General features: G+C 38.1%; 1 protein-coding gene across 5 annotated transcripts in view; it reads left to right on the top strand.

Moving 5' to 3' along the window:
• Pex5l (peroxisomal biogenesis factor 5 like) overlaps positions 1-24,947 on the top strand; it is a 166,932-nt gene that overhangs the window by 98,618 nt on the left and 43,367 nt on the right. For all 5 annotated transcript variants that reach the window (XM_027942162.2, XM_027942166.2, XM_027942163.2 and 2 more), the window contains one exon: positions 11,672-11,767. In XM_027942162.2, coding sequence (XP_027797963.1) covers positions 11,672-11,767 — 96 coding nt within the window. The remainder of the gene's footprint in view (positions 1-11,671; positions 11,768-24,947) is intronic.

Genomic DNA, 24,947 nt, shown 5'->3' on the forward strand with positions numbered 1-24,947 from the left:
AATATATTATTTCAGTTATTAGCAACAATGATGATATTAGTAAGAGCTCCCATTGTGAATGCCCACTGAGTATTAAGGACTTACTATGTACTTTTCAGGTGTTATATCTAATACTCAAATAATTCTGTAAATTACTATTGGCTGCATTTTAAAGATATTCTTTAGTCAAATACATTTTCCTGGGGCATAATTACTGGTAGGAGTGGAATTTAAGCCAGATCTGTTTTGTCCACTGCTTGATCCCTAACTCCAGTGTAACACACATGTCTGTAACTATCATCCCTGTGGTTAAGACCCTCTCTCCTATGATTCTAAGAGGGCCCAAATTAGTCTCAGCCTTTTCACCCCCTGGAACGTTTATCAAGGCTGCAGTCTTGACCTGAAACTATACAGATCTCTTAAGAAGTGTGTGCCCATTCACATTCATGCATTCTACAGTCTAGCAGGGGTGAGACAACATGTTTAAGGTAAACAAGTGGACAGAAATGAACAGGAGAAACTTTCTAAAGTTAATTAGAAGAAATGTTGAGACTAGAAGGGAAATAAAATATCTGAGGTGAAATAAAGGAATAACTATGATAAGAGCAAATATTATTGAGCACAATTATTAGAGCTTCTAATATAGATCATGTGACCATCCTGACAAAAGGTTGAATGAGGTAAGTTCAGTTATCTCCCCCCTCTATTTGTACAGATGGGGAAACTAGAACAGAGTGAATCCAGAAACTTATCTATGTACCCACAACTTCTAAGTGGCAGAGAGAACAAGGACATAGGGAGGAAATGGAAGGCCACTGGAAACCTTGCTAAGCCACCAGTAGCACCCCCTACAAACACCTCACCCTCCTCAACAGAGGACATGACCATTCCCAGAACTCAGCTGGAAAACAAGTCAACTAACTTCCTGAACAAATCACCCTGCCAACCTTAATGAATTTTAAATGTAGCATGAAAGTGTATTTTCTTTCTTCGTATTCATTCCAAATGTATCTTTTAAAAAGAAAAATTACAGCACTTATTAGAAAAACATTTCTTGATAAGTGCACTAGAGATTTAGACTCAGCTAAAGTAATTGGTCTTATTTCATGAACTGGAATCCTTGGTACAATTTAATGTGGCAATAAAAGATTTGTTTCAAAAGCAGGGTGAAACTTAGCACAGGTGGGCTGTTCTACAGAGAGCTGGGGCAGGAGAACAGCTGGGGTCCCTGGTTACCATAGAAACCCACAATGCCTTTATCCTATTATCCCAATGACTGCTACTCTCCTGCTGGCTGTCTGCTTCCATCCCACCACACAGTCCTTCCACTTACCCACCAGCATGCCTTACTTTAAGCGAACACAGTGTGCTTTGGAAAATTGGTATGAGACTCCTTATATTGTCTCCCAAAATACAGTTTTGGATTGTACAATGAGACTTCTGTGTCTGGATAAAGCTTAGTGAATACTTTTAGACAGATAATTATTTGTAAAGAACCCCCACACACACTTTTTTTTAAACATTGCATGTTTACTTATCAAGCTTGGCTCAAACTAAGAAAATGCATAATCCTCTCTTGATTTGAACCTATCATGAAATAAGAAGAACTTCACAGTTCAAGATCTAATGCTACATCTAAAACACCAAGTCACTCAAATGGGGTAGCAAGAGAATTTAGTGGTTTATCTACTTGTAATAAAAATAAGTGAGTCCTCTCAGAGGAGAGCAACAATTTATGTCCCAGCATTTCATTGAGATGGGAAGGAGATTGTTAGATGATCCTGCCTGAGTATCACCCCTCGGTTCTGGGTTGACAGACTGCATTAGCTAACAATTTAAGGACAACTCTTGGACATCTTGGCCATGGCTTATAGGTCCTCATTGGAACTGGTTTTATAAAATGTATGACTGGTGGGCTTTAGTTCTTACAAAAAGAGGAAATAGGGGCATAGAGTCACACGATTCAAATAAACCATCTCAGCCCTTGTTACTGCTGCCTTCTCATTCAGATGGCTCACAGGAAAGGCAAGAAATGTCTTCTCTTCCCTTGAACCAACATACATTACCCTAGGCAGCTCCACAGGTGAGGAACTGTTTACAAACCCTGTCACATTTCAAAATCACAAAGAATATGGAAGCTCACAAAGTGAAGAATTCTCATGTTTTCTCATTTTCTTTTCAAGATGGGAAAAGGGGAAAGCATAGTATAGTCTCTTTCAAATAGTTTTTTGAATACACTAATCAGAGTGGAAGGAGATTACAATAAATCATTTAATCTCTATATACTTAAGAAAAAGTTTCTTGACACTCATGCAAATTGTGTAATTAGTATTCCTGGAGTTCATTGTTTAAAAAAATCATGCAATCTGAAAAATTAGGAGAACATTTGAATAAAAGAAGAAAACACAGAAAGTAATGATGTAAAATTAGCTTTTTCTAGAAATGTGTCAAGATGGTGATTGGTGAGGCAAAAGAGAAAGACTTTAGCCGCTGCTGAAGAATGATAGTTCAAGACTTCCCTTTGCAGTTTGGATACTTCAAGACAGGCTCTTGAGAACCTCAGGTTTGGCCAGAATGTGGCCATCTATTTCCCTTCTTATTGCAAACCCCGGTTATTACTTACTTTTATAGAGTTAATATGAGCTAAGTAATTTGAAAGCATATTTATCACTGTTTTCCAGAAACTTTGGAAGACAAATTATGATTGTCATCTGATTTGATACCATACACGATTCGGTTCCTCCCCCTCCTAAATTCATTCTCAATGCCTTACTTCAAAGAAATGCTAAGGGCTTCCATTTCATTCCATTTTAATTCAACAAAGTGACTGTATGCCTACTCTCCATAAAGCCATAAGCAAGTGAAAACATCAGAAAGATGAATTAGATTATAAGAAGTATTAGACCTAACAGAAACAATTAGATACACTGCAAATATTAATAGTTTTGCTTGTTGGAAGACAATACAGTTATCACATCAAGATCTCATTTCCCCTCTGGGCCACACACACACAACAAGCTATTGAATAGAAGGAAGGAGAAAAGATGGAAGGAAGGAATAAAGAAAAGAAGTTGAGAAAAAAAGGAAATAAATCTGAAGGATCATTTTCAGCCTAATAGGAAATCTATACATAGTAATTTCTCAGCAAAGATTTGTTATGGGGGGGTGAGGGAGGGGGGGAAGAAACCAAGGGAATGATAGGGAAAAGGAAAACAACACTTATTAAGCATAACAGAAGCAGATCCTGATAGCAGAAAGGGCAGAATTAAAATTTTATTCTTGATTACTTTGGAAACTAGTTTTAGTAAGCGTTTTTTAGTTACACCTGGTAATAAACTGTTAGAGCTTTAAAATCAACATTTGTTTGCCTTGATGTTCTGCATAGAATTTCAAAGTCATATGGAGATAGGGGAAATGTATTGCCATGCGCTCTACAAAGGAAATTTGCTCTCGACACATGAGAGACAGCGTTCTTCTTTGTACCTCCCATGACAAATGTCTGTTGACTAATGAAGAAAAAAATTCCAAGCATTTCCATGAAGCTAGAGTTTTAATTATCTGTTCCAGTATAAGAATCTAATTTTCCTTCATTAACCACCAAACTTAAGGCTTTAAGCACAGATTTTTTAAAAAATAATTGCTGATCTCACTTGATAAGCACTAACCTAAAAGATAATAACAAAAGCCAAGTTTTATTAAGCACTTACTATGTCCTATATATTTGTACTTACATGAATGATTGTACTCAATCATTGCAGGTGAGAATACAGAAATTAAGTCATTCGCCCAGCTAGTAGTAAATGGTAAACGAGGATTGGGCCTCAGGCAGTCTGACACCAGAGACAGTGCTTTTAATGTCATACTGTCATTCAAGTTCTGTTAGCTGTTATATTTTCCTTTTCTACAATAAAGCATATTCCCTTTTCTCCCTTTTAATTTCTTTTGAAAGAATGCTGAGCTTTGGAAATGCATTTTGGTGAGAGAACTCTAGCAATAATATAAAGACAAGTGTCTGAGAAGTCATGAACAGCCGTCAGAGTGGTAAAGCAGGGGGTTACCCTGGGACAGCCACAGCCACAAATCCAGTAATTTTCGGATCAAAATTTTGATCACAATCATAACTTCAAATAAGGAGAATGAAACACAATATTGCTTTGGAAAAGTTATTAAATTCTTTCTTCTCTCCCTTTACCTAGTGCTTATCATTTAGAACAAACAACAGCTGGAGGAATGAAAAGCTTTCTTCTTTGAAGAGTGTAATACCCTAAGATCCAATTAGCTTAAACCAATTAAAATGCCATTTTTAAAACCAAAGTATTTCCAGGAGGTTGCTATAGCTGTAGAACATTTTTCAAAATCATGCAAAAACACAAAAGGTCACAGTAGAGTACGTGTGTGATCTGGAGAGTTCTACCCACACACATAATATCTATAGAAGAGCTTCTCCACGTGGGTCCCAGCCCAACAGGGGCAGCATCACCTGGAACTTATTTATAATGCACATGGTTGGGCCCCACCCCAGACCTGCTGAATCAGAAACCTTAAGGAAGGGGCCCACCAATCTGCATTTTAAAAAAGCCCTTCCAGAGGATTCTGATGCCCATTAAAGTTTGAGGATCATAGATACAGAAGTTGTGCTATCAAAACAGCACAGCTCAAACTTATGGGTACAATTGTTTTGTTTATCAAACCTCTATTTAGGTGCTAGGCAATATCATCATCGCTTTGGAAGTATTACTTAGATATGTTTTCCAAGATTAAAACGTTTACCTATAAATTAGTATAACAGTATTTCATTCTGTTTTTAACCAGCTTGTCTGGACATACTGCTAAATTGTGAGAAAGTTTCATAATTTTCAATTGCATACTTATCTCAGTTTGAAAACTGCCTCTATTTATATGTAGAATTTACCTGTGGTTTATAGCATTTATCTTATGATTCTTGCGGGGCGGGGGGAGTAAGATAGATAAACACTTGTCTTAGAAATAACCTAAGGCCTTTCTAACAATGCAGAAAATAGTGATTCCCTAAATAGTAATTGTACTATCAAAATAAAATATCATTTGCACAGTAAGATTCTGTTTGCATTTGCATTTTAAGTGGAAAAGAGAATACAAACTGGAAACCTAGAATTCTGAGAGAGGATTCTGCCTCTTCTTCCTGATTGATGGTGCCCTTTGTATCCTGTGATTCATAATCCAGCTGGGTCGTGAAACATTGATGAAGGGAAGAGCCAGTGACAGTAATGGAGTTCTGTTAGGTCAGGCTTCATAGGAAAGCAGATTCTGTTTCACTGGCCAAAGTGCCTGCTAATAAAAGGCAGTACCTTGGACAAAAATATCAGTGCTTTCTTTTCCTTGTAACATCATCCGTGGGCCATTTATGACATGATAAAAATGCACCGAATTTTTAATTTTTTATTAACTGATCTTTTCACTAGCAAATGAAAAATGTATGTGTGTCTTATGTACAGCGTGGTGCTTTGAAATAGGGATACATTGTGGAATGGTTGATTGAACTACAATTAGCATATGTATTACCTCTCATGTTTATTTTTTGTAGGGAGAACATTTAAAAATCTCTCTTGGTGACTTCAAGAATATAATACATTGTTATTAACCGGCCACCATATTGTATAAGAGATTTCTTATTTCTCCTTTCTAAATGAAATTTTATGTTCTTTAGCTAACATCCTCTCACCTACCCCACCTCCCAGCCCCTAGTAACTACCATTCTACTCTCTCCCTCTGTGAGTGCAGATTTTTTGAATTGCACATAGGAGGGAGATTGTGTGGCATTTGTCTTTTGGTACCTTGCTTATTTCAGTTAATATGATGTCCACCAGTTCCATCCATGTCACAAATGACAGGATTTCTGTCTTTTTAAAGCTGAATGATATTCCCTTGTGCATATGCACCACATTTTCTTAACCTAATTGTTAGACACTCTGATTCTATTTTTTGAATATTATGAATAATGTTGCAATAAACATAAGAGTACAGATTTCTCCTCAACATCAGAATTCATTTCCTTTGGATATATACCCAGTAGTGGAATCGCTGGGCCACCTGGTATTTCTACTTTTAATTTTTTAAGGAAGCACCATACTGTTTTCATAACTGCAGTACTAATTTATATTCCTACCAATTGTGTACAAGGATTCCCTTTTCTTCACATCTTCTCCAACACCTGTTATATTTTCATCTTTCAATAGTAGCCATTCTAACTGACATGAGGTAAGATCTCACTATGTTTTTTATTTGCCTTTCCCTGAGGATGGCAGTGTCGAGTATTGTTTTCATATACGAGTTGATCATTTGTACATCTGCTTTGGGAAAAATTTCTTCCCAGTGTTCAGTAGGGTTATTTGTTTTCTTTCTTCTGAGTTGTTGGAATGCCTTACAAATTTTGAAAGTTTCTCTCTTATCAGATGTATCATTTGCACATGTTTTCTCCCATTCTATAAGTTGTCTTTTCATTCTGTTGACTGTTTCCTTTGCTCTGAAGAACCTTCTAGTCTGATGTGACCCCATCTGTCTATTTTGGCTTTTGCTGTCTTTGTATTTGAGTTCATATTTAAAAAATTAGTGCCCAGATCAACATCATGGAGATTTCCCTCTATGTTTTCTTCTAATAGTTCCATAGTTTGGGGTCTGACATTTAACTCCTTATTCTATTTTGAATTGAGTTTTGCATAGGGTGAGAGACAAGGGTACAATTTCATTCTTTTGCATGTGGATATCTGGTTGTCCCAACACCATTTATTGAAGAGACTGTCATTCCCTATCATGTGTTCTTGGCATCTTTGTTAGAAATAAGCTAGCTGTAGGCAATGGCTATTGGGGATTTCTATTCCATTCCATGGATCTGCATGTCTATTTTCACATTGTCACATTTTGTTTACTATGTAGTTTTGTTTACTATAGTTTTATGGTATATTTCAAAATCAGTATAATGCTCCACTTTCATTTCATTCTTTTTACTCATGACTGCTTTGGTATTTATGGTCTTTTCTGATTCTATACAAATTTTAGGATTTCTTTTTTTTCTTTTTTTCTATTTTTGTTATGAATGCCATTGGTGTTTTAAAAGAGATTGCCTCAAATCTAAAAATTGCTTTGCATAATATGGACATTTTAACACTACTTACTCTTCCAATTCATGAACCCAAGATACCTTTTCATTAATTTTCTGGAATGTATATAAATAGCCTTGTGCAATAAACTAAAAAATTTACTTCTCTGTGCTCACATTTTTTAAATTGAGATTTATTTGTTTATGATGTTTGTGAAGGGACCAACAGAAAGACAAAAGAATTGGTTCCAAAAGCAAAGCATTGAGGAACAGAGATTTATATAGCCAGTTGAAAAAGAAATACCAAACTAAGTTTCCCAAGATAGATACAAGATTGATTAACTTTCTACAAGACAATAGGATAAAATCCCCTTTGGAGTTAATTTCTCTATCAGGCCATAGCATCATAAGAACTCAGCCATCATTTTTTAAAACTTTTTTTATACCTTTATTTTATTTATTTATTTATTTATTTTTGTGTGTGTGTGTGGTTCTGAGGATTGAACCCAGGGCCTGGTACATGCTAGGCGAGTACTCTACTGCTGAGCCACAACCTCAGCCCAGAACTCAGCCATCTTTAAAAGGTTATAAACATCTGCACATTTATATTTGCATATATTTGTTAATATATTGCAAACCCAAGAGTACCATATGAGAATTGTAGTGAACTGTATGGTGGCTTCCAAAAGAGATGTCCACATCCCCCAGAATTTGCAAATATTACTATATATGGCAAAGATGTGATTAAGTTACTATAGATTTCCAGAAAAGTGAATAATTATTTTCTACTTGGGTGGGTCCTGAATGTAACCTTATAAGAGTAACATGGGGTGGGGAGGAGATTGAGAGAAAAAAGGGGAGATAATGTGGAGTGACATGTCTATAAACCACCTGAAGCCACCAAGTACTGGCAGAAGCATGGGACAGATTATCCCCTCAGAGCCCTCAGAGGGAACATGGCCCTGATGGCACTTTATTTTGGACTTCTAGCCTCCATAACTTCAAGAGAATAAATATCTGTTGTTTGAAATCACCTAATTTGTGGGAAATTATTATAGCAGCCCTACGAATCTAGTACAAGAGTCAAGTGCACTTACTAGAAAATGCTCTAGCGTAATATTAGGAAATCAAGCAATCTCAAGTTGCCTTTTTCAAAGTTGGAGTTGCATTTTTCTTTCACAAACCCTACTGGACTTCTCAGACGTCTCCTGGAAGATGACTAAGAGGTGGTTCTACATCCCAATTTGTTGAGTTTTTAAGTGCTCAGAGAATAACACACTGGGAAATAGTGGCTACAGTGCCTTGGGAAGGGGTGTCAGAGGCAGATCCTCTGCACTGAGGATGCTGCCCTCTTCAGAGAGCCCAGAGCCCAGAAGAATCAAGGTGAGCACAGTGCCTGTGGCGTGGCACTATGTGGTTATGGGTATTAAGGTGGCAGGTACAACCACCCATTCATGTGTGGGGCCCTTTTCCCCACTAGGACTCAGTTGTGTCTATTTTTTTAAGCCTTTGTTTTCATTTTTACCTCTGCTAAGTAAACAAGGACCCAAGGAAGCCACCTTTCTTGGTTTCCCAGAGGGCCACATTACCTCTCCCTGTCAGAGGACAGCCATGTGGGTTTTGAAGGCTTGTCATACCAGAAACAAAATAGTGTAGATTGAGAAATGTAATGTGCATAAATTAGAAACCAAACAGCTGCATATTTCACACTCTCCATCAAAGTTAGACATAAATAAAAAGAGTTTGCAGTCCACAAATATTCAAAGTATAAGTGACCTAAGCAGTCCTTTTTTAAGCTAGAAGTTCTTTATGCTTTTTTCAATCCACTGAACCCAGGGACCATGCAATTTCCAAATAAAAACATTCAACCACAGTCAAAAATTCACATTGGTTGGTGCTGTTACTAAATACATATAAAGGCATGTAGCCTTGCTTATAAAATACAGCTCTCATAACTTTCTTATGATTTATTGCAACCTATTGACATTTGTGTCTCCACCCTCATGAGCCAAAATCTAATTGAATGTTTTTAATTCACTTCTTGGATATTATGAATAAGTTGTTGACTCTGAAACTTAATATGGTATTTTTGGCTTTAAACAAAACTTGATTGGTATTTTTAAATTGAATCCAAGAACCTTGGATTCTTTTGCTTCTGCAATGAGTATGAGTTTGCTTCCACAATATGGGAGTCCAACAAATTGGCACATTATTTTTATAAACTTGTATAAAATCTGGTTCTAGGTGTAATAGTCAATCTCACCTAAGTCTGAGGTTCCCTCCCTGCCCACTGTCTGGACTGGGGGCAGGTAGTCACTGGGAACAGGTAGCCTCCAAGGAGGCTACTTGCTCACAGTGTCCAGTGAGCCCTGCCCACCTAACAGTGAGACACTGGTACCCAGGCAGGCCCAGAGACCGATCACCACCCTTCCTGACCACAAGCACACTGCAGTGGCCTCACCCCTGCACACCCACAGGCCAAAGCCTTTATTAGGCAGCTCCTATGGTCATCCTACAGCCATTCCCTTCCCCAATGGGCCGGTGCAATCACAGACCTCAGCCAGTCCAGATGCAGGACAAAAATCAATTGCCCTCTCAATTTCCCATGAGCTCCCTCTTGGCCAGGAAGTCTTGATAGAGAACCCCTTCTAGGGTCAGGGAGAAAAAAATACCTTTAATTCATTCACTTATCTTTTCACCAAAGGCATATTTTCAACAAATGTGTATTGACTACAGGAGCACCTACTATCTCCAGGCTACTATCTGCCTGGAGATCATGGGGAAACTGCAATACAGACAACAAGGAGGAGATAACAGTGTTTCTATAAATTAATCTTCCACATTCATTAGAGCAAAACATAGTCTGACCCTCATTTAGGATCAGAAGTTTTCAATGTAATTACTTCATTACCTCATTGTTTTCCATTCACAATATTTTTCAAGTTTCTGGGTCCTCACCTAGCCTGAACCCTTTGGGGACAGCTTTTCTGTGTTTTACGTCTTCCTAAAATGGTCAGGTGAGCATTGCCTCCCATGAGAGACCATGCAGTGCACTGGTTATGACCATGACCAGAAGCACCAGTCCTTCTGCTTACTAGCTGCGTAACCCTGGGCAAGTTAATTAAACTCTTTGTGCCTCAATGCCATCATCTTATTGAAAGGACAAAATGGGATTGTAGAATCTAATGTACTTAGAACAGCACCTGGCATGTAGTGAGCCTTGATAGTACTATTGTGTCATAATGGGGTTCCTCTTCAGGCCTAGTGATGGTACAGAACAAAAGAAAAGCAGCTGAGCTATATAGATGCTTAGTGCTCAGTGAAGAGCAAAGTTTCACTAGAGAATAGCGATTTCCAAACCTGACTGCTTTTGAAAAATCACCAGAGGAGCTTTTTAAACATCTGATGCTCGGGCCCCACCCCCAGAGATTCTTATTTAATAGACCTGGGATGGTGCCGCGTCTATTCAAGTAATTTCTGTGAAAACTAGATTTGAGCATCCTGTGTAGAGCAATTTCATCCAAACCTTCAATAAAAGGGGACCGGGGATTCACTGCACACACCCCTCTTGTCCTTCTCATCAGTGCAGTCCCTCATCCTGCTGTCCAGACATCTGCAGGACACTCATCACTGTCAAACCCTGTGCTACGCATAGCGAGTACAAAAGTCACCAAAATCTCACCTTCGGTGGTGTGCGGTGGATCCACAAGTACTAAATGTGTGAATGCTCCAAAATACAAGGTTGAATAAAAAAAAAAAAAAAAAAGCAAGTTGCAGAATAGCATATCATGTTTCAAAAAAAAATGTTAAGTACATTACTATATTCTTTCTGTGGGTGCATAAAAACATGAATGCGACTTCAGAGAAAAAGATCTGGAGGGACAACTCTTATGTGTGATATTTTACAACATAATATTTTCATTTTTATGAAAAAATTTTAAAACTTTTTAATAATTATAGCAGACTTGGGGGAGTCTAGAAATAATTGCATTTAGCTAAGATATATATCAGCTTGCCTATTAATGGTGACAAAGTAGTTGGCCTTTTCAGACATGATTTTATCCAAAAAAATTCATTATTTTGTAACAGAGAGCAATGCTCCGAGAAATGGGAAGTAAGATAGTACAGAAGGCAGAGGAAAGAGAACTCTGGGTAAGGAACAAAGGAGACCTAGAAGCTACACTTGGTCTCTGCAGCTTTTATGTTTTCACCTGAGGCTGGTCTGCCTAACAAGCTGAAAATAGGACATGGTTGTCTGGGTCTATTCTTCTAACGGAGATTCTCTTTCCTACTGCAAATTAGAATCCTGTGGATGGGTTGACCACAATGGCAATGCCAAACCTAGTCCTACTGATGTAGTGTGTTTGGGAGGTGGGCCCTGGTTTTAACACAATCAGGGTCAGACACATCGTGGGAAGAATCATGCATGCTCACACACATTCTGGCACCATCCCAGTTAGGGCAAAATCATGCCTGCTAAATACTCCAAAGATGACATGAATCAGAAATGCTTCTTGAATTCTTGAACTTTTAGGAAGAATTAAGTGAGAAAAGGAAAAATGCCTGTATTTTTGTATGATGTGATTCTCATAACATCCCGTGTTTGGTTTATTTCAGGCTCGACTGACCAAAGAACATCGCTGGGGAAGTGCTTTACTTTCTAGAAATCACTCCTTAGAAGAGGAATTTGAAAGGGCAAAAGCAGCAGTGGAGGTAACTTTTTTTAGAATTTTTTTTTCCCGTTTCTGAGAATGGCATTCAAAAAAACCTCAAACTTCCACAGGATACATATAAAGTGAAACTTACTATATACATAGGGGGAAAAAAACATTATTATGATTGTCAGAGTGAGACTTGTTATCAGAGAACCTTTGATTTCCCACCAGGAAGTCACTTCCTATGTCAGTGCTGTGACAGATTAGCACCAACTGTCTGGAATCCTGGGTCAGAAAAGGGTCTGAGCCTGGTCTAGGTTCCCCGGTGAACCAATGCCATTTATTTGCTATACCCTGGTGAGACCAAATTCATGCCTGATATTTTTACTTCTCTAGCATCTAGCACAAGATTTGAAACAAAAGTTTTGCTGCCCTTGGGTATTATGTATTTTCCCATAATACATAATATGTATGCATTATGGGAAAAGGTCATGACTGGAATATTCTAGCTAATGGACAACCCAATTTGACCTAAGCCTAAGTTTGTTTGTTTTAATTGAGAGTTCAAAATATTGTTTTTTAATGTTATTGTATTTTTATACCTTTATTTTACTTGTTATATTTATGTGTTGCTGAAGATCAAACCCAGTGCCTCATGCATGCTAGGCAAGCGCTCTACCACTGAGCTATAGCCCCAGCCCAAGAGTCCAAAATATTGTTGATAAATAAAATGAAATACTTGATTTAAACATTGATTTCCATATTTAGCCTTCTAATGAGTAAGAGCAGGAGATGGGGAAAGGAAGCCAAGGAAAAAAATAAACAAAAATCTGCTTTGCTGTTTTTTTGTCCATTTCCTTCCTGGCTGAAATCGAAGAGTGCCTCACAGATGCTATCTTACAATGCTCATCAGAGCTTTCCTGGATTGAAGTTTGAGAGGGAGCATTTCACTGAACTCAGGCATGAGCTTGTTAGGATCTCCATTTCTATTACCAATATGAAGTCTTGAAAATTGAAAGCATTCTCGGAACAGGGTTCATTTATGTGGCAGTCTAACCCGTAGGATTCAGATGAAATGATTATACTATGGGTGGTCTTCCAGTAACTCTATATTTGCAGTTTAATATTACAAGGATTCCTTCCACACTGAGAACTAATTCTGACCATAATTTCATATCATCATTCAGAAACTCGCAAAAGAATATTTTTATCTCATTACACTAAAATCAATCCAAATTTCTTTTTTCAATCTTAACATTCATTAATTTAAAAAAAATAGCTAATGGAAATTTAGTACTCTTACTGGGATCAACTGATATACTTGGTTGAGACTAGCTGGGTTCAATCAAATGGCTCAAATATCATAGAGCCTATAGCTTAATTTATCTAAAATAGCTTTTCCAGACTTTAGAGCTAATTTAAATTTATCTTTTGAACTCCTACAATGTGTAGCACATTGAATTAACGCTCAAACTATTATTTAGAACCATAGAATGAATCTTGTGTGAGGAAAAACATTAGAATTTATTTAGTTCCTCTTATAATTAGAAAAATAATGGATTCACCCTCAAAGGATTCCATCACCAAGTAACAAATCAACAATGAAAAGATAACTACCTATATATCAAGATATATTTTCACAAAGTCATTTAATTTTCATTTTGGTAGAGACCTTAGAAGTTGTCTATCCCTACCAACCTCACAAAACAAAAGTTTTTTCTTTTAAAAAGCATTTGACAAATTATTGCCCCATTCATACTTGAACATATCCAATTAGGAGTGACTCACTTCTTTTCAAAAATCACATTTCAGTTGGGCCAGTACTAATTAGCAAAAGGCCCTTCTTTATATCTTGCTGAAATTGGCCTACCAGGAAGTTCCGATTTTGCTTGGTCTTGACTTTGCCCTCTCTGGAGCAAGGCAGAATTAGTTTCATTCTCTACATGACGCCCACCTCACCCACTAAACCATGTCTTCTCCTGGCTTCTCTCTCCTGGGACCTGAGTCATTATTCCAACTCATCACTGATAGCAATGTGGCAGCATACATCTCATTAACCAACCTAGACCTCAGCTCCCACACCTCTGTAGTCCTTTCCAGCCACAAATCCTAGGAGGCTGTGAGATACTCTAAATAGTTATTCATTTAGCAAACATTGCTTGCTGTTCACATGTACTGGCTGTTGAACTAGGCACTGAAGATAAAGAAATGATCCAGTCTTAAGCAGCTATCCAGCGATAGCATGGGCCATGGGACCAACTTGGACCAATCTCTTGCTCCCTCTATTTTAGTTTCATATCATCTATAAGGTGAGGTACTTGTATTTCTATTATACCAAAACCCTGTGAGTTTATGCCTTTGAGTGAAAAGAATGCTAAGTACAGAATTCCCAGTAAGTCAGAAAACTATAAGTGAGTTTTTTCAGCTAAAAGTCTGTCCCTGAGAAGCTTTGCTAAGGAATGCAGAGAGAGGATGCCAACCAGAAGGTAAGAACAGGTGTGGAGAAAAAAAAGTCTGGGAGTGTGAGGGAGGAGGGTAGAGCATTTTACCCTAAGCTAGTGATAAATCACACCTATAAAACTTCACACATATGTGGACTATTTACTTCCAGAAATTATTCTTACCCAGAGTATTACTATATTCACTGTAGAAGACATGATAATATGCATCAGAGTCTTAGAAATATACATGTCCATTGACCTAGTCACCTTTTAGAACTTATCCTGGAGAAGTAATTATGAAAGATTGCTTCATTTTGCCTGTATCTTTTTTTTTTTAATAGTGAGTATATGGAAAAAGTCTGCATGTCTCAACTACAATAGATGCTAATATAACTTAGAAGTCAGAGTCTCATATCAAAATGCTGTGTTAGCTATTTAAAATGACATTATAGAAAAATATTAAGATTATGTAAAAATAGTTAGTGTAATTAGAATAACTGTCTAGGTCCTGACAGTTTTATAGTATAATCACAGCTTTGTAAAATCAACAGCATAATGTCTTGAAGTATGTACTAGGTGCCAGGCACTAAGTCAAGAGTGCTATGTGGATTCTCTCTATTAATGCTCACAGCAGTCCTATGAAGAAGGTAATATTAATATTCCTATTTTGCAGAAGTAAACTGAGGGTTAAGGAGGTTGTAGTTATATGGCATTTTATAAGCAGTTAAAATAGATTTACGAATGAGTCTCCCCAGGCTCCAAAGTCTGGAAACCTCTGTACTATGTAAGTATAAAGAGTGTCTGTGTTGGTTTTTTTAGGCTGCTATGAGAAAACAACTTAGTTTGGGTGATTTATAAACAATTGAAATGCATTGCTCATAATTCTGAAGGTTGGGGAGTTCAAGATCAGACTCAGTGTCTGGTGAGGGACAGTTCCTTATGGACGATGCCTTCTTGCTGTGTCTTCATGTGGTAGAAGGGCAAAAAAGGGTACCTAGTTCCCTGAGGTCTCTTTAGTGAGCTCCACCTCATCTCCTAACAAAGGTCCAACCCCCTAATACCATCACCTTGGGTCAACACATGACTTATAGGGAACACGTATTCAGACCACAGCAAAGTCTGTACCCAAATATTAACAGTAGCTGTTCTTGGGTGGCTGGATTTGGAACAATTTTTGTTATTCTTCTGTTGGCTTCTCTGTATTTTCCAAATGTTCTGTCTTAAACATGTATTATCTTGGTAATCAGGGGGAAAGTTGCCCATTACGACACTATAGTGGAATGTAAGATTCTGAAAAGAACTAAAAATGTCTTAATCATCATTAAAAAAAAAAAATGGCACCATAAGATTGCCTTTGTCAGAGGCAGGTCTAAATACCAGTAGGATATTGATGGAAATTATGCCTGGAGCAAGTTGAATGTTTCCAAAATCTCCACCTTATTTTTGCATGTCATCTGATTCCAGGGTTCCTTCTGTTTCTTGTTCTATTCCTTTTTGTTCATTTGTCATCATCCTGCCTCCTGATGGGGCATCTGGTCCCCTCCCCATCACCTTCTCCTGCCCCTGCCCCTCGCTGAGCTCCACACATACTCCTTTCTGCTCATCCTCTCAAGCACCAAGTTCACTGCCCATTTCCCCCACTTTCTCTTCTCTTCTCTTCATGGGGAGTACCCTCCCCTCAGGTCCACAGGCTGCAATATCCTTCTTGTCAAGTTTTAGCTGGAGAGCGACTCCTCAGGAAAGCTGAACCCAGTTGCTATCACATCTCCTAGGACTTGTTTTTCATTCTTGTGTTTATCACTGGGTCTATCTGAGAATAGGAACCTTGTCTCTTGTTTACCACTATGTCGCCCAATATCTAGAACCATGTCTGGGTATGTACTCAATAGATATTTTCCATATGAATGAATGTACAGATGATATGAACAGCACTTCTTTTTTATCTCTTTCTGTTGTGTATAAAGTGACACATAACCTTCTAATGTAATCGTATCTGCATTTTGATGCCTGACATAAACAAATGATTCTGTCCTGAAGACTGTGCTGCATTGTCCTCTGCAGTTGTCTTGATCTCACTGTCAATCAGTTATACACACTTAGAATAATGAAGGGAGTGCCAACCAATTTTGCCATGATGTAACATTGGGTATGTTTTGTATTTTACATGATAGGAACTCATTTTTGATTGTATTAAATTAGACCTGAAAACATGCAACTCAACTAATTATTGAGCTGAAATGCCCTAAAATACAATATCCATTACTGATGGAAAAACAACTAAGACTATAAATACATTTATTGCATATATTGAATGACCTGGAAACCTGCTTATGTGCAAGAATGACATTCATTGCTCAGGGTCACATTGAATGGTTAAGTCTGATGAAGCCTTGTATAGGTAAGGCTTTTTCTCTCCATGTTATATGATTTATTGAGATAAATTACTGTACATTCACCTCTGACCAGAGTGTTGTGATGTTAGCCAGACTTTAAAAAAAAAAATCCATCCTTCCTGTATAAAAGGTAGAGGTGATTCCTCTATGCTTTTTCCTGGATTTTCCTCATAGCAAGCAGCCTATATGCACTGTCAGTTACAGTGGGTTCCTGGGAAGGATGCACAGGGAGGCACAGAAACAAGAAGCTGGGAAGGAGCCCCTGGAGCTCAGTAAAGCCTGGAGCTGCCTCCCAGGAGCAGAAATCCCTAGGGAGAACTGTGCTGCATCTGCCAAGAAGAGAGAAGGTCACATGGGAAGTCAGCGTGCCTGAAACTATGACCCCAAAATACCTCTTTCATCACTGTTAGCAGGGAGAAAAAGAACCAGCTACCATCTGATATTGTTCTTAGTATCTCTAGACACCTCAACCTTTTGAATAATTGGAGTTTGCAACAAATTCATCAAACATGTTTAATTAAGCTCCTTCTGTGGGTCAGGCACTGTTCTGGGTTCTAGCAATAAAAATTTAATAAGCTCTCTGCCCTTAAGGAGTAATTAAGGTAAAGAATCACAGATATGTGCAAGCAAGGAGATCACTCAAGTGTAACTTGGAATGTGGCACAGTTCCTTACACATTTGCCAGATGGTGACTTGGATTTGAGTGTGTCTCATTCTTGTTTATGTTTTCAGCCCTCTCAGAGAGCCTGGTGCCAAGCAGGGCCCCACAAATTTCTGCTGGATAAATAAATTAATTGACAATTTATTCCTCTAATGAACCAATTTTAACTAAGCATCTCTTCTCCAATGAGTGCTTAGGATATATCACAAATAGAAGGATGGAATTTTTGCCTCTGAAGTCATGTTCTGCTTAGCTCCAATATTATGATAATGCTTGTTTTATGCATTTTAAGCAGAATTTTCACAGCTCCACCTTTACCTTAAAAAGGCATTTCTCCTTCACAAATTTTATAAAGGAATAATAAAATGTGTAAATGAAACAAGGATGAATGGGCAAAGGAAATTACAGTTGTCAGAGGCAGGAACGGGGATCATTCTTTTAAGCCCTTAATTAGGAACTACAGAATTTTACTGGCACCTTTAAACTCTAGACCGCTGAACTCTTCCTGTCCCCCGGTTCTCTTCCCTTTGAGCTTTGCTTGGATGCTAGTTGTGGTAGTTTAAAATGTCCACTAATTATTTTATACTCTCTTCAAAATTCTCTCTTGAGGGTAGGCTGGACTTGGTGACTCATTTCTAACAAAATAAAGTGGCAGTCAAGGTGTGTCACTTTGAAGATTATGTCCACAAAAGCCTCCTCCCTGCTCTCTCAAGGATCAGGCACTCTGGGGAGAACCCAACCACCATATCATGCAGACCCTTAGCCCACTTGGTGAGAAACCAAGGCCTTCTACCAACAGCCAGCAAGGAACTCAAGCTTCTGCCCAGACCACAGGAGTCTGCCACCTTGTGAGACAGGCAATGACTGTAGCCCCAGCCAATAACTTAGTTCCAACCTACTAAGTATGCCCTAAGCCAAAACCTTATAGCTTCTCCCAAATTCTTGTCCCTCTGAAGCTGTGATATAATAAATGTTTGTTTGAAGTTGCCAAGTTGGGATCTTTTGTTAGGCAGCAACTGATAACTATTGCATCACTCTGCTCCTCAGAGTCCCCAGCCACAGCCTGCTCCTCTATCTTTTCCCATCTCCATCCCAACACAGGTCAGTGCTGCACAATGGAAAGATTCCCCTAAGGAACAGGAATGATGCATTAACTCTTTCTAGATTGGAAATTTTTGAGCTATCTTTTCACTTCTACCTGGTCCTCCTGTTGTTCTTTCTGATCCTCAAGGAAACCTGAATGTAAGACTTTTGGTGATAAGTTGTGTTCCTTAGATGACATCTATACCATCCCCAGGGATCCAGTCAGGGTCTTCCCTTTTCTTCAGCACAGCTGCTAGACCTTTCTGCAGGACAAGCTCCTTTGGAAGCTACTTCTAACCTTTTTTGTGTTCTATAGCAAAATAACTTCTTGCCAGGCTCAGCCCAACATTCCTTCCAGAAGAATAAGAAAACAATCCCAACAAATTGAGAGTTAATGGTATCAGATAGGGATAAAGTTCAATGCTGACTCCTTGTTCTACAAGTATGAGCAACTTCTATTATCTGAATGTTCCCATTCCCCACCCAATTCACATGTCAATCCCATGGGATTGAGTTAAAAAGATAGGCCTTTGGGAAGTGATTAGGTCTGAGGGCAGAGCCCTCAGTGGTGGGATCAGTGCCGTTTTACAATAGGAGAACTTGTTTGCTCCTTCCACCATGTGAGGAGCACCATCAATAAGGAGCAGGCCCTCACACAACATTGAATTTGCTGGCACCTTGATCTCGAACTTCCCAGTCTCCAGAATGATGAGAGATAGATGTTTATTGTTTATAAAGCACTCAGCTTATGGTACTTTGGTAAGTAGTCCAAGCAGGCTAACACAGTAACCTTCTTTATTTCTCTTTAACTGGGAGATGCTGTATTCAAAACAACACAAAAGCCAAACCCAGCTCTGGTGACATAAGCTTGAACATATTTTCAATATTAAAATTTTATTTCCACCTGACCCTATTTTTGCATAAATACTATAGATCTGATAGGCACCTCAGAAACATTATGTGATTGGGCGAAATCAGAGGCCATTCTTGAACAGCTTTTATTAATATAGGATTGTGTGAGAAACTGCTGACTTGGGTGCCCTCCTCTTCCAAGAAGATTATCTGTCTCCTGTACCCTCTCACATTTCCTTTTGCTTTCTGTGACAGTATTACCTCTTTGAAGCAGGTGGAAGGGATTAATGGATTAAAACTACTTAAATCATTCTGACTTAGATTCAATATCCGAAAAAAGAGAAAACCTTCTGAAAATATATGAAAACATTCTTTGGGCAACACTGAAAGAATCTTGAAGTTAACTGCTTAAGATACACATTTCCTCAAGCTGAGCTTGTCATATTAGCTAACACACTTCCCGTGTCAAATGTAGACAGGTCACATAGAGATTAGATATGTTGTTCATTGAAAAACTGGCAGAAGTTCCTCAGCACTCACATTGATTCAATTTCCTTCTGTCTTAAACAAATGAAATTTGATTTCTAGAAACAAAGCAAACATGCATAAGAACTGTTGTAGAAGGACTTGTAATGAACCCCTAGAGGTGACATGATAAAAGCAGAAAGTCAGATAGTCATATGATAAGCAGTCAATTAAAAGCAAGAGAGATGCTGAGAGCTCATGACTAGTCTTTTCAGGACAGATTTATGGGTATTTATTCTATTCTTTGCACTGTTCCCCAATACCCACTACATAACTCCTAAAGTAATAAAATCTTTAATAGGACCCATTCTAACAAAATCTCAGCTATCCACAGATTCCTCTCCTAGACTAAAAAATGTAGCTTGGAAAAGTCTTGACTTTCAAATTTGAGAAATCTTGGATTGTCATTCTATAGTAGTCTAATAGTCTAATCCAAATACTCACATAGTCTAATCTAGAAATACTTACTGAGCAAATAAATATAGAAGAGTGGGGCACAGTGGTGCACGCTGGTAATCCCAGCAGCTCAGGAGGCTGAGGCAGGAGGTTCACAAGTTCAAAGCCAGCCTCAGCAAAAGTGAGGCACTGAGCAACTCAGTGAGACCCTGTCTCTAAATCAGATACAAAATAGGGCTGGGGATGTGGCTCAGTGGTCAAGTGTCCTTGAGTTCAATCTCTGGTGAAAGAAAGGAAGGAAGGAAGGAAGGGTGGAAGGGAGGGAGGGAGGGAGGGAGGGAGGGAAAGAAAGAGAAGGAAAGAAGGAAGGAAAGAAAGAAGGAGGGAGGGAGGAAGAAAGAAGAAGGTGAACATGAAAAGATATAAAGTCTGTCTTAGGCAGGCTTCAGCAGTTAAGATTATTCTGTTTCTGTTTCCCTTTTGGAGGAAACAGGACAATAATTCTTGTTCCTCCCTCCTCAAAGAGTTTCTCCAAAGATCAGTGAGATCATAGGTTAAAAGTAGTTTAAACCATTTGTTGGAAGGCTGTGTACCCAGGAATCATATGTTAAATGTATATGAAAAAAGTGAAATCTCATAGCCATGTATGTGGCAAAGTCTTAAAGTGGACATGGGTCCTGGTTCTCATTCTGTCAATCCAGCATTGGGCCTCAGCTTTCTCATCAGCAAAATACATGGTTTGAATTAAATTGGGTTTTATGTGCTTATAAGATTTTATGTGCTTATAATCTTATGTGTTGTAACATCAAAAAAAAATAGATGAAAATCTTTTTAATAATTGTGCATTTATTTTAATATATGTTAGAAAACTATATCTGGCACTTCAAATTGGTGGTTCCACAGATATAATTTAGTCAAGACAAGAAAAAATTTTGCCTATTTAAGTAAAAGAACTGTATCAATTGCAAAGTAAATTAAGAAACTAATGATAAAGAAATGACAAAGTTAGGATAAAAAAAAAAACTCAGTTTAGACAACCAGGATCAATGGGTTTTAGGGTCCATTTATTAGTTAAGTTAAAGCTAGTAGCTATCAAGTTTCCCCAAAATGCAGTTCCTTTTGTGTAATAATGAAAGTCTCAAGCTAGTTGGCAGATCTACCCCATGACGATATTCATAGTCCCAGGTTCCTTGCAACTTGTTTCTTCTTCATCTGTGTGGTCAAGGTCAAGCTGAAGCATATTCTTGATCCATCCTCTACCAAGGAAAAAAGAGAGCTTGGAGGAAACAGGCCCACTTACCTACATGCTCTGACCATCTCATCCACTCATACACCATTGAGAGGTGCTTCATATTATACCACCACATCACCAGCCACCCCACTCTAGACTGTATGGGAGGCCCAAGAAATGGCCAGAGCTCTATCACCACAGAAGGAAGAGTATAGTGTGTTTTGCTAGCCACTAGCAGTCTCTGCTGCAGGTACCTACTACCACTGATGTTGTAGGTAAAATTTGAGTTGTAGGAATATTAGAAAGTATATATATATATATATATGCATACACATATATATACAAATATATATGATATGTGTGCATTTTTATTATAATTTTACTGTTAGGAGTAGTTATTATTAAGCCATTGTCTTTCTATAAAAGGAATAATGTAATTCTATTTCTACAAAACTCTCAAAATCCCATCTCTTTTTTTAGCAGTGCTTCTTTATATCAATCATTCATTGATATTTTATAAAACTTCCCATAGTTTTGAATATTATTATTCCCAGTTGATTGAAAAGGGAAAATAAAACATATCTGCAGTTAAGTATACCTTATTTTTGTCACAGGATGAACTCTGGTTTGAAAGAGTTCTGGTCTTTGGTTCGATATTCAAGTCAGTAGAGCAATTTGCCCAACTTGGTTTTTATAGAAAGCACTTTTGATGAAGTAAAGTAAAAACTGATTGATGACAGACATCTCTTTTCTTACTACAATTACTTAAGTTGCTCATTGTTTTAATAAGTAGAACATCAAACACACAGCCACCCAGGGGTCCATGGACAGTTAGTAGACTCCCTGTGGGCAAAGAGGCATCTTGGATTTCTTTTATGCATTTGATTAGAGCATATGATACATCATACAATGCTGGACATATAGCTATTGTTCAATAAGTAAATACTTCCAACTGATTAAGAAGTGGACCTCTTCCAAGAGGGTAGAAAATTGTACCTCTGCCTACTAGAAGACGGATCATCAGTCACTCAAATCTTTTATCAGTCAGGGTTTTCCAGAGAAATAGGGTGGGGAGAGAGAGCAAGAGCGAAAGCGAGAGAGAGGGGGGAAAGAGAGAGAGAGAGAGAGAGATTACAAGAAATTTGCTCATGAGAATATACAGGATGGGATGTCCTAAGATCTGCATGCTAGAGAACCAGGTAAATTTGTGATATATTTTCAGTCTGATTCCAAGGATGTGAAGACCAGAAAAACCTTTGATGATATAAATTCTAGTCCAAATCTGAAGGCTTATGGAGTACTTGTCTAAGATCCAATGTGAGTGCAAGAGAAAAATGTCCCACCTCAAGTAGTCAGATGGATAAAAAAAATTTTCATTTTTGTTATATTTGAGCCCTCAACAGCTTGGATGATAGCCTCCTACCTTGGGGAGGACAATCTGCATTATTCAGTCTACTGCTTTAAATTCTGATCCCACCCAGAAATGCCCTCACAGATGCACCCAGAAATAATGTTTAGCCAAAATCTCAGCACCTCATGGGCCCAATCAAGTTGACACATAAAATTAACCATCACAGATCTTAATGACATTTCCAGCAGTCCCAGGCTTCCCTGGAATCTCTGGTACTGTCCTGTGAAATGTCATGGTCCATTTTAGAATTTGGGCCTCATAACTAGGGGTATATAAGATCATCCTTCACAATAGAGAAGTCATTGAAATACAGAGATGTCCAGGGACTTGAGAGCAAGCACACACTGCCAATTATTGACAGGCAGAGCTAGAAACCCCATTTGTACATTTCCTTGCAACTATTGATAGAAGAAGAAAATTCTAAATCCAAATAGTAAACAATACCATAATTTACTTGAAATTAAAATTTGGTTTGGAGATGTATTTTTCTTTCCTTACATCAGGGTTTTTTTTAATTATGTTTTGATTTATATTAAAATCACTTGGCATTATTTGAAATATACATCAATTCACAACAAGGGCAACTACCTTTAATGGTCTGAGAGGGTTGGAGGTGTGGAGAGGGAGTAAGCAAGAAGCAGAGGGAAATCAAACATACCTAGAAATTTCTAAAACCATACATGAGCCACATGCAGATAATTATAGATTAATTTGATTTCCTATGAAAGGCTGAATTGAGTGGTGGACTCTGAGAATAAGCAGTTTACAGGGGTATCCTGTTTCAGTTACCTTGCATTGAAAAAGTGAAAAATGAATACATATATCACTTCAAATCAAGTCCCCAATTCATAACATTGTGGTTATTGGATACCAGTTGCTTCCAACATCAAGAAGCTTAGATAGTCACAAAAAAAATGATGAAAGGTTGAATATTCTATGTCTTTCACATCTCTTAAGTTAACGTGCAGATACATGCAAGGAATGGCTATGTGATCTAACTACAGAAGAAAGTAGACTGTAGAAGGTCACACTATCCTTAAACCTCAATGTGGCCAGGTGTGGTGGTGCACACCTATAATCCCATTTCCTGGGGAGACTGAGGAAGGAGGATCACAAGTTGGAGGCCAACCTGGGCTACTTAACTAGACCCTGTCTCAAAAGTTTTTAAAAGTATAAAGGGTTGGGAATGTAGCTCAATGGTAGACCACTTGCCTAGCATGCATGAGACCTGGGTTCAGTCCCCAGTACTGGGGGGGGGGGGGGTGGAATTCAATTCGGAAAAAAATATTATATTTTCACAGAATAAGTAAATACATAAAACTAATCTAAGTGCATTTCCCCAATTAAGTTCAGGTGTGTTTTGGAGATGGTAGCAGGTTGTTTGTTGAATCATTTATGAAGCCCCAGTTGAACAAAGGACACAGGCTAGAAAAAATTAAATTTAAAGTTAACCATTTCCTTGACCATGACTCATTTGGATTTCTCAACACAGTCTTTATAAAATGAGCTGGGTTTTGTGTTTTTGTTGTTTATGTTTTTTTTAATACTAAACCATTTGTTCTCTACCTTTCATAATCAGATCCTAAATTGTGAGAATCACATTTAAAAGTCACTCCATAAATTAAATTGTTGTTTTAACTAACCAGGTGGTAATGATACAATAAGGTCTTTGAAATTGGAAGTGTTCCTTTCGTTAGTGGCATTTAATTTTATGGAGCCACCAAATCACAGTGGATCAAATAATAAAGATATATGCACAGGAATGTGTTGGTGCACACCTGTAATCTCAGTGAGTCCAGAGGCTGAGGCAGTAGGATCACAAGTTCAAGGCCAGTCTCAGAAACTTAACAAGACCCTCAGCAATTTAATGAGGCCCTGTCTCAAAATAAAAAATAAATAAATAAATAGAAAGGGCTGGGGATGTGACTCAGTAGTAAAAAGCCCCTTCAATCCCCCCCAAAAAAAATTTCAAATAATAAAAATAAAGTAGAAACACATCCCATTGAACTTCAACTTGCCTGGGATGAATATGGAGACACACAAACACACGCACATGCACACATGCACACTCAAATATACACAGACCACTGGAAAGTTAGATCTATCTCCCTGGTTGATTCAAAGTAAAGAGGAAGTGAGGTGACCAGGGGACCAAAACTGGGTGCAACCTCTCAGTCTAGCTTCCTCTAGCTAGGCCCAGAGGTCTAGTGTGCACTCATTGGTGATACTCCACAAGGCAGGTCTT

This window comes from Marmota flaviventris, chromosome 8, assembly GCF_047511675.1.
Source record: "Marmota flaviventris isolate mMarFla1 chromosome 8, mMarFla1.hap1, whole genome shotgun sequence".
NCBI classification, from domain to species: domain Eukaryota; kingdom Metazoa; phylum Chordata; class Mammalia; order Rodentia; family Sciuridae; genus Marmota; species Marmota flaviventris.